At 51.8% G+C, this 10,886-nt stretch overlaps 1 protein-coding gene across 2 annotated transcripts; it reads left to right on the plus strand.

Annotated features, from left to right (window-relative positions):
- Nucleotides 1-589: 589 nt before the first annotated feature.
- On the plus strand, nucleotides 590-10,508 carry LOC119234597 (protein DGCR6). 2 transcript variants are annotated; one of them, XM_037497645.2, is made up of 5 exons: nucleotides 599-937; nucleotides 1,018-1,178; nucleotides 5,279-5,379; nucleotides 6,124-6,264; nucleotides 6,649-10,508. In XM_037497645.2, the coding sequence occupies exons 1-5, from the start codon at nucleotides 828-830 to the stop codon at nucleotides 6,730-6,732; spliced, it is 597 nt and encodes a 198-aa protein (XP_037353542.1). In that variant the 5' UTR covers nucleotides 599-827; the 3' UTR covers nucleotides 6,733-10,508. The 2 variants fall into 2 exon arrangements, with proteins under 2 accessions (XP_037353543.1, XP_037353542.1); XM_037497646.2 differs by lacking the exon at nucleotides 5,279-5,379 and having other exon boundaries at nucleotides 590-937.
- Nucleotides 10,509-10,886: the final 378 nt, after the last annotated feature.

Here is a 10,886-nt window from a genome sequence, read left to right on the forward strand (position 1 = left end):
ATAAAGTTGGTTAGTTAGCATACAAATTCTTCACACAGGAAAAGGGGAAGGATACAGATCTTTCAGGATGGCCAGCTGCCAGACCTTGTTTAGATATGCTTATTATGGAAGTAAACTTATTATTTACCTTACATTTCCAGGTCTATGACTCTTTAACAGGGAAAGATTTCTTTTTCTTAGCAGCTCCCTTTCAGGGCATCAGGCCTTCCCAGGGAAGAGCCGCGCCTGGACTACAGCCTTGGCAGCTCCCAAACGCCGCAGGGGACGGAGGAGGGGCGCTTGCGCGACTGGGAGACTTAACAAACGTCCCACAATTGCAAGACAAAACTGATGGCCAAAGGTAACAGCCTCAAGATGCCGCCACTTGCACTGACGGAGTTCGTGGCTCGGTAACTTCAACGAGTTGGGCGGCCAGCGTCCAGGCAGACACAGCAGCTGCCTCAGGTACCCCTCAGGCGACGCAGGCGCCCTACTACGCACCGCCGCGGCTCCGCCAGGCCGCGCCCAATCTGCGCCCGTGTGACGGGCTCGCTCGAAATCTCGCGACCTTGAAACTGCGTAGTTATGGCTCCTCGGCAGCGTAGGCCGGGAGGCAGGGTAGTGGTTGGACGACAGGGTACCCGCTCAGGCCCGTCAGTGGAGCAGGGAAGTGAAACTCGCTCTCAAGGCCGCAGAGGCCAAGTCGCACCGTGCCCGGAACTGTCGTAAAAGGGGCCGCACTGCTCTAGGAACTGTCGTAAAAGGGGGCCGATGCGCAGCGCTCTGGACTGACGTATGGGAGTGCGCGTCGCCTCAGCCGGCGTCTGGAGGTGGGGGGCGCGGGCGCCATGGAGCGCTACGCAGGTGCTTTCGAGGAGGCGGTGGACGGGGCTCGGCAGCAGGAGCGGCACTACCAGCTGCTGTCAGCGCTGCAGAGCCTGGTCAAAGAGCTGCCCAGGTGTGCGGCCGCGGGGTGGGGCGAGCGACTGAGGCCACCCTGGTCCAGCTTAGGCGCTCACCTCACGCCTCTGTCTGCAGCTCCTTCCAGCAACGCCTGTCTTACACCACGCTCAGCGACCTGGCCCTGGCACTCCTCGACGGCACCGTGTTCGAGATCGTGCAAGGACTACTGGAGATCCAGCACCTCACCGAGAAGAGCCTGTACAACCAGCGTCTCCGTCTGCAGAACGATCACCGAGGTGCGCGGGGCCGGCGGGACGCAAACCCCTTCCCCGGGGAGTCAAAGGCCTCGGTGCCGGTTGTGCTTTTCCCTAGTCGTCGCTCGAAAGAAACCCTTTAAATTGAACAGATAAGGACGCCGAGAGTCGTTCGGTGGCGCTATTTTGATGACAAATGGGTCTGGCCGGTTTTGTTTGTTGCACAGTTCCCTTTAGCATAACACCATGCTTGGGCTCCCGTGTGCTTGCACGCCACTGAGGCAGGATGGCCCAAGGCCTCTGTGCTTGGTAATCCCACAGAAGATTCTGGTGGTGTAGTGCTTGGTTAACCTGTGATGCCCCAGAGTGTTGTCAACCCTGCATTGCCCTTTATGTTCAGTTCCCTCTCTGGCTACACAGAGCCCCACACCAGCAGTGCATGGACAGCCCACACACTGTGTGCACAGGACCTGAAAACTTTCCCATGTGAGCCACACTCCCAGCCAAAGTTTCGTTGGCCACCTCCCAAGGGTCTCCACTCCGGAGCATATTCCTGCAGGTATGCTAGGCAGATCTCCCTGCCCCACCTTTGTTAATTTTTTGGTTCCCACAAATCCTTATTTTAAAAATTCTATTGAATCTCCTAGGTTCAATAGTTAACATTTTGCCAAAGTTCTTTATATTCTTAAATATACACCACACTACAGGGCTTTTCAAGTTTCCAGTATTTTACCAGGGTTTTCACCCACCACACTGTTAATATCTGTGACTAGATTAGCGTTCATGTGCATTGTATGATGTTTAGCGCATCTCTGGTTTCTATATACTAGATAGGGAACACCGCCCCCAGTTATGACAAGGGAAAATCTCTCCAGTCACCCATGGCCCAGGATTGAGAATCAGTGCTCTAGAACAACCACCTGCATAATCGCAGTGGATAGCCTCCTGAGCAATTAACCTTTCCAGGGTGTCTTGTGACTGTCAATCCGTGGTCACATTACCTAACTTGTCTCAAATTATCTAATACTTTATAAGAATGCAGTGTGCATGCATGGGTTATAACTGGTTATTTTGATCTCTGTTTTTGAAGAGTCCAGAGGTTTCTACCTATAGCATGTCCCCATTGTCTGTTGAATTGCTTCCTCGTGCTGTAATTTAATCTATCCAACCTCTTTCCTATAAACTGAACAGCCTGATGATTATGCAGGTTAAACATTTGTAGCCGAAATTTTATCTTATCGATGTAAGGTCCCTTCCCAAGAGGGCAATGTCTATCTGCTTCAGGATGAATATGTTTCTACCAGGCATCAATGTTGGGTTTTGTCAAATCCCTTTTCTGTGTCTATTAAGATGGTCATCTGGCTTTTCTGTTACTAAGGTGAATACGAATACATTCTTTAATTCCTGGTATAAACTGCATTCCTGGGATCAATTGTACTTGGTATGTATTATCCATTTTATATACATTGTAATTTATTTGCTAAAATCTTAATCTTTGCCTCTGTATTCATGATAGGCATCAGTCTGTAGTTTTCCTTTGAGGTCTTTGCAGGGTTTGGGTATCAGGGTAATGCTGACCTCACAGGATGAGTTGGCAAGTATTTTTTCCTCATCAGTTTTCCAGATTAGTTTGTAGAACTGATATTACTTCTTCCCTAAATGTTTGGGTGGTTGCCTTTGTAAACATTTTTATCGACGTATAAAATGCATAAGGTCACAAATCAGTGTACATAGTTTTTGACTCTTTTTTAATGCTTCGATTGTGCCACATTTAACCAGGGTAAGAACTCCAGGCTGGCTGCTGTTGTCCTTTTGATATGTTCCTTTCTTTCTTTAAGGATGCGTCTCTCCTTTCTGGTAGAAGAGGCTGTCAGGCTCATCTTTTCTTGTTCTTTCCCTGCCTCCAACTTTCTCACACCATCAACCTCCCATCAAGATGAGCTTTCCACATTGCCTCTCTTTAAGGCTTTCCAACTTCTCTGCCTTGCTGTTTATTTGAATCTGCCAAATGCCAGCAGTGTGATAATGCCACTGATTCTTGCTGTCAATAAGCAGCACTTACTCACCTTTTGGTAATCTATAGCCACAGAGGTTAGTAGCCTGGGGAACAAATAAAAGCATTCATAATAATTTTTTTTAAGGGGAAACTAGCCATTTCTCTGCAGGGCCCTGGTTTCTTTCAGTGTGGAGGTGTTTTGTTTTGATTATTTTATATAGTTTTCCCATCATTTTTCATTTTTGTACAATGTATGCATTTTCATCTCGGTTATAGTCCCCATGAAATTCCCACCACCCGTTCACTCGTGAACCTTCACCATGGTCCCTTCACCATGGTCCTCCCTCCCCTGTTTTGATACTGCTCCCTTCTCCCCCCCTTGCAGAATGTCTCTGGCTTATAGTTGCCTGTTGATTTTGATTTTTACTTTATTATAATTACCTTTTTTCCCCCTGATCCCTTATTTGGATCCTCTACATTCCTCCTGTAAGTGAAACCATCTGATATTTTTCTTTTTCCTTCTGGCTTATTTCACTGAGCTCATGCTCCATGTTCCTGCAAATGACATGAGTTTATCTTTTTGGCTTGCTGAGTAATACTCCATTGTGTATATATACCAGATCTTCTTGATCCAGTCATCTATTTTGGGGGCATTTGGGTTGTTTTCATAGCTTACCTATTGTAAATAGTGCTGCAATAAACATAGGGGTGCAGGTGTCCTTTTGAATTAATGTTTTTATGTCCTTTGGGTAGATTCCTAGGAGTGGGATTGCTGGATCATATGAAAGCTCCATTTTTAGGAGCTTTGGGGCAGGGAAATCAGTGGGAATTTTTTTTTTTTAATAACTCTAGATACTTTGATACTTGTCCTTTGGAAGGTTATAGCAGGTTTTGGTGCCCCCAGTGCCCTGTGTTGTTTTCCTGCTTCTCCTCTGCTCTGATTTGCAGGTCATGACTACAGGCATAAGGGTAATGCAGTTCTCTTCCTACCTCTGGTTGCTCCCCCAGTAGAATCTGGGAGTTGATCTGGGATTTGTAGCAATGTTTGATAAACCAAAACTGAGCTCAAGAGATGACATTTCTTTCCTTGAATCCTGCCTCCATGGTGTGTCTTTGTTCCTGTGGAGATGTCTCAAGGGTGGCTTTTGGTTTCAAACTCATTTAATGTGATAATTGTCAAGGTATGCACAGAATTTCCAAGAAACAGGAGCCTGGTAAAGGCCGTGGGCTCAGCAGGTACCAAACTCCTGGTGGGGGACCCTCCTGGGAAAAGCAATAATGTCTTTTCTTAGAACAGAGTGAGGGCTGATGTTTTCCACAGGAATTGAGCTGCATAATGTTGAGTATTCTGTGTTGTGGCTGTGATCTTTCCATACCATAACATCTTTTTCCTCTGCCCAGTCAAATCAGACTGGACAGTTTTGCACATGCTCGTGGTTTTGGCACTTTAACAGAGACCATAGGACCACTGCTTAGTGGGTGTGGAAGTCCCTCTCAAAGCAACAGAGATTCCCCAGCACAAGGTCTCTGCTGGCACCTCCTGTCCTTGGCCCTCCAAAATCTGTGCCTATCCTGCTGCCATGTGTCTGGGAGCTGGGGAAGGAGCAGGGTGGCTCTGCCCACTCTGAAGGACAGGTCTCAATCGGGGAGTGATTGCAGAACCATGCCATGATCGGGCAGAGAAATCCCTCTCCTTTCCAGGGCTTTGCCTGGGTAGTCTCCTCACACCTCAGTGGATAGCTCATGGATGGTAAAGCAGGTCACACCCAGGACTGCTGGCCTGTGGCCGTCTGAGCCCGGGTACCTCCAGCACCCTAATTGGTCTCCTCAGCCTGGGCTGCAGCTCTGACCCCACACCCATGCTAGCCTGCTCTCCTTCCAGCACACTCTGTGCCTTCCCTAATCCCCTGGAGACTGGCTGCTGGAGAAGGGCCCTGTCCTGGGTGAGAGCCAAGACTGAGCTAGCTTGTCGTGCTAGGTATTCCCTTGGACCTCAGGACTGGCTATAGTCTTCAGATGGGCCTTCCCACACATCTGCGCCTATGCCTCTCCACTCTGGTGGGAAAACTGGGCACGCAATGAGGTGGGAGGATTTCACCAGCCCCCACCGCATGCTGAGGGGTTCTCTGGTCTCATCCCCTCCCAGTGCTCAGGCAGGCGCTGCGGCAGAAGCACCAGGAAGCCCAGCAGGCCTGCCGGCCCCACAACTTGCCCATGCTGCAGGCTGCTCAGCAGCGGGAGCTGGAGGTAGGGGTATGGGCAGGGTGGCCTGAGAGCTGGTGGCTGCTCTGGGCCTCTGAGTCCTTGCTTGTGGCTCTTCGTTGTAGGGGATTGGGATGTTCTAGGATGGGTAGAATGAAGACCTGCTCCTTGCAACTGTGGCTCCTTGTAGGTTAGGTAGAGGCTAAGTGGGCACTATTGTGCCCATGGCTTGGGGGTATAAGAGCAGTAGTGAGGTGACAGGGCCAACCGGCAGGGACACATCCTTGCCCAGGCTGCTCAGGGATAGCTGGGAAACCCACCTATAAGCAAGAAGCTACAGGTGTTGGGGTTGCTCAGAGATGTGTCAAAAGAGCCCAAGCTAGGTGTGCAGGGAGGAGGCACAAAGCTGGGGTCTGTCAGCAGCCCCAGTGGGTAGTGGCATCATAAAAGCCCCAAGACAGTGGCCAACTTGACAGCAGACAGGTGAAGCCTGTGTCTGGTCCAGATCATAGTGGTCCCAAGCTGTCAGCTGGGAGAGATCTGACCCAGCAAAGGACATTGGTAGGTCCTGGAGGGGAAAATTTGGGTGGGGCAGTTGATGCCCTTGGCAGGGTTTGACATAGTTCAGAGGGGAGTGGCGTGTGGGTGCAAGAATGGTGCTATAGGTGATCTTGGAGCTGGGGAGGGCTGGAAGAGGTGGCTGGCTGGGAAGTTATATATGAGGAGGGGTTAGGGAGGAGGCCTGAGTCTCACAAACACCCTCTTGGTCTCACCGTCTCTTGGTGACAGGCAGTAGAGCACCGGATCCATGATGAGCAGCGGGCAATGGACCAGAAGATTGTTCTAGAACTGGACAGGAAAGTGGCCGACCAGCAGAGCACACTGGAGAAGGCAGGGGTCACTGGCTTCTATGTGACTACCAACCCCCAGGTCAGTGCCCCCAGAATGCCTTGACATAGGTGACAATGGGCCCCAAATACCCAGTGCCATCTGGGGTTTTATGACTGATCCCACAAAAACACAGGCTCAGGATATGAGGGTGATGTAAGAAAAGCTTTAGGAAGGGTTTCTGTGCTGAATCAGTACAGAGGCATGCCCACCCTCCCCAGGCTCTCTTCTTCATACATGTCTCTGCACTGAGCAAGGGCAGCTGTGGGCCCTGCTTTAAGGGTAGAGTCCCAGGTTCAGTCCCCTCCTGGCAGGTTGTGGCCTCAGTGGAAGTCGGCCCTGTGTGTCCTTGGGAAAAGGAAGTTTTGGCTGCTACCCGGGGACCAGGTAGCATTCTGATCCTCACAGTAGCTTTCTGCATCTCAGGAGCTGACACTGCAGATGAACCTGTTGGAACTCATCCGAAAGCTGCAGCAGAGGGGCTGCCAGGCGGGGAAGGCAACCCTGTGACCAGGTGGGGTTCCCTGTTGGTCACCCACTGCTCATCGTGGCTGGGAAGACAGCACTGTCCCACTGTGGCCATAAGCAGCCAAAAGTTAAAAGAAGCTTGTCTTCCTGACTTCTGACCATGACCACCATATTCCCAGCTCCCTGTAGGAGAGGTCACCAGACTGAGGAGAGACCAGGTGTACCCTGGCTGTGCCTGCTGCCCATCTTAGTCTGGGTTTGTCCAAATTCTAGGATGGCATGACAGAGGGGAGAGTGGGCCCAGCCTCTGGCTGGCTGCCCCCAGACTGCAGGCTAAAGGGTCTATAGCACCTTCTCCCTCCGTTGGGCACATCTAGCCCCTGCCAAGCCTGAGACTTTATGCATGTGTTCACAGCTCCTCCCTTGGCATATACAGTCCCCAAGTGGGAGAAGCTCCAAGGCCCAAGCCCTGTGTGACCCAGAGAAATAAAGATGCCTCAGTATGGCCTGCATGTGGCTTGTGTGACAATTCTGTGTCTGTCAAGGGCCCAGCTAGGGCATCACTTGATAGCTCCCTGGTCTGTGGACAAATCAGCAGTGGATGCACAGCCGAGCCCCAGGACCATGTCCAGTGTGCTTTCTGTGAGAGAGCACAGATGTGTATGTGGCCATGGGAGTGGGGCAGCTCCTCTCACAACAGTAGGAGCCTGAGGTAGGTCACCGGGGTGAAAGGTACAGCAGAAGTGTTTGAAGGAAGAAGAGACCCAAGGTGCTTGCCCCTAAGAGCATCCTGTGTAGTGGTCCAAGTTCATAGGCCCCTGTGTTTATCCCAGCTTACAGAGTTGGGTGTTGAGGTGTCCAGCACCCTACATGGTCAGGTCTGGAATGCAAGGAAGTAGTGGCAGAACTGCACACACCTTCCCCACACCCCCACTTAAGAGACTGCTCTGGACATCCCAGTCACTCCTCACATGGGAAAGAGCTTTGCAAGCATGGACTGGAGGGCTTTTAGCTGCAAAAAGTGATTTATTGACCAGCCTGCTTCCCCAGTCTGGCCACTGTCCACATTGGTGCTTGGGATACATTAGTCAGACCCTGGTGGAAGGCAGTGCTTCGGGTCCAAGGACACAGGGTATGGAGTTGGACACAGGGTATGTACAGTTTCCAGCAGCTCTGCTCTGGCAAGTTTAAGCCCTTAACTGATTACCCACATCCCGAAAAGAGTTAGGGAGGTGGGGCGGAGCATGTCTCACAGTCTTGGATATAAAAAGTGAATCTGTGAGGTTGAGGTGAACTGTAGTTGTGGCTTTAGCCTAGGGGCTTCCTACAACCCCCACTTTCAGGCCCTTGTCCTGACCTGAGACCCCTGAAAAGCTGCAGCCTGGGCAGAGGGGCATCTGCAGGTCGAGCCTGGTGGTAGGTAGTGTCAGTAGCCTGAGGGCACTAGACTGGGCGGTAGAAGAAACTGCCTGTGCAGAGCCTCCGCTTGAGCTCTTGCCACAGTAGCTGGCGCTCCTGCCAGGCCCCCTTCATGACTCCACTGTTCTCCAGGGCACGGCGAGACAGATAGGGCAGCACCTCCATCACTGGGCCATAGGGCACGTACTTGTATACAGGGAAGCCGGCTTGGCCTGCGCGTGCAGGCAGAGGAAGTGAGTCCCAGCCCTCTGGCCCCACATTCCCCCTCCCAGCCTACCACCACCTCCACCCCACCCTTGCCCCCTCCAGGCAGACCCTGCTCACCCAGTGGAAAGCTGATCTGATCACACATGCCCAGCAGCTGTCCAAAGTACACCTTTCGGTCAGCAGGGTGCAGGCCTAGCTCCTCCATCCTGTGAGTAGGTAAGGCACTGGGTTCCCTCTGCTGGCTCTGAGCCACTCCTGCCACTTCAAACTTCTATCTACCCACTGCAGCCTCTGTCTGCCTAATAGGGGAGGATAGCCTCTGCCCTGCTGCTTCCACCTCGCCCCATGGTAGCCAGCTTTCCATTTCTGCTGTGTTTGCTCAGTCCTCTAGGGTTCCTTTTCTTCCTGCTTTCCCTCCAGGGACTAGCGGTGCCCTTCGACCATGGCTCCATTCATGATGCCCTAACCCAGAAGGCAGACCCACCCAGCACCAACCCTGGGCAAGTTCTCAACCCTCCCACCACACCTTCAAGCCCAACCCCCAGCTCCGAGAGCCCCAACCGATAGGAGGCTTGTTCCACAGGCCCTTCCCCTGCTTCCCTCGGTACTGGGATTCAGTGTCACCCTGGTTTTCAGGGGTTTTTGTGTGTTGTTTTTTGTTTTTTTTTTAAAGATTTATTTACGGGGCCTCCCCTGGTGGCGCAGCAGTTGAGCGCTGGGCTGCGAGGCTGCCTACAGCCTCTGCAGCACCCGTTCATTCCCCGGGCCTCCGGCGAGGGTCCCACAAAAAAAAAAAAAAAAAAAAAAGATTTATTTATACAAGAGCTGGGGTACAGGCCAGATGCACAGGAGGGTGAGAGAATTCACCAGAGACAGATAGGGGAACAGAACAGGCAGACTGACGAAATACACTGCTGAGGGGAGCAGCGGGTGAGACAGGAGAGGTCTGCCATGTGGGTTGCTCCGAGGCCGGCAGGGATCGAACCGGCACTGCAGAGGCTGCAGACAGCTTCACAGTGCTGCACTCAACTGCCTGCGCCACCAGGGAGGCCCTGGTTTTCAGTTTTTGCATCTTTGTCCCTCATGAGAACATGAGCCCCATGAGTGCTGGGTTTCCACCATGCCTGAGCAGCAGTGCAGGGGATGCTCTCGTGGGTGCAGATTCTTTCTACCTGGCACCTGGGCTGGGCCTCACTGACCAATGGGAACACAACTGGTGTGGACAAAGGCCTTCCCTCAGGGCTTCTGGAAGCCTGAGACCACCACATGACAAAGCCTGAGCTGACCCGTTAGATACTAGACTTATGGCGAAGTCCCTTTTGCTGCCCCAGCCATGAATGAGAAATTTCAGGCCCACCAGCTGACCACAGATGCAGGCGGACCCAAGAAAGGCCATCAGAAGCAGGGACAAGCCTTGTCAGTGACTCAGTGACAGCAGAATTCAGGGAGCCTGGCATAGACCCTGGAGGCAGTGAGGAAGGAGAGATTCAGCTGGCACCCAAGAAAGGAGGGGCCTCTGCCCAACTAGATGGTGAGGGCAGACATTCTCAGTGGGGAGATTATGAAATCAGGAGAGAAAGGAAGCTCTTCTGATGGCAGATGAGACCTTTGGAAATTTGTTCTCTGTAATGTGTGTCTTAAGTCAACTACCCTTTGATTGCAGCTTAAAATGTGAGTGGTGAACAAAAGGCTAATGAGTTCATAATTGCTTACTGAAAGCTAAGAAGGCGGCCATCTTCCACACAGCTGCCACCGCCCACCCCACCCCTCATTAGAGCTTCAAGAAATGGATATAGGAGGCTCTGTGTGTACGACTTCTAATGGACAACCCTGGTGCAATAAGGAACAAACCTAGATGAAGGTTCTAACTCAGAATAAAATTTCTAAACCTAAGGAAAAGAGGTGTTAAGAACTTGATGTTAAAAATTTGGTGTTAAAAGTTACAATTCTAGGGCCTCCCCGGTGGCGCAGCGGTGGAGCGCTGGGTTGCAAAGCTGCCCACAGCCTCTTGCAGCGCCGGTTCGATCCCCGACTGCTCCCCGGCCACCGGAGGAGGGTCCCGCGTGGCGCGCAGACCTCTCCTGCCGCCCACCGCTCCCCTCAGCAGTGTACTTCAGTCCTTCTGCCTGCTCTGCTCCCCGCTCTGGCTCTGGTGAATTCTCTCGCCATCCCGCGCTTCTGACTGTACCCAGTGCATGTATAAATAAATAAATAAATCTTTTTTTTTAAAAAAAGTTACAATTCTATTGTGTATTCCTTTTAAATGTCAAAGATGCCAGCCTAATCTTTGCTGAACACAAAAGGTACCCTTGGCCCTGAGACCTGCAAGATTGAGGAGTCCAAGAGGAAAAATGAGCAAGTCCCTTTGGGTGAATGGAACAAAGGCAGGTAGTCCTGCCTAGGCGGGGTGCTGCTCAGCAGCCATCGCACTCTGTGCTCCCCACCCACCCACCATCCAGCACTGGGGAACGAGATGCAACAATCTGCACTGGCCTAGGCAGCTGGGAACTCGAGGTCCCACCCATTATAGCTGCAACTGCTGGGTGGCAGAAATCATGGTGTTCAGTAGC

Source organism: Talpa occidentalis, unplaced genomic scaffold (genome assembly GCF_014898055.3).
Source record: "Talpa occidentalis isolate TD23 unplaced genomic scaffold, MPIMG_talOcc4v2.1 talOcc4.8, whole genome shotgun sequence".
NCBI classification, from domain to species: Eukaryota; Metazoa; Chordata; class Mammalia; order Eulipotyphla; family Talpidae; genus Talpa; species Talpa occidentalis.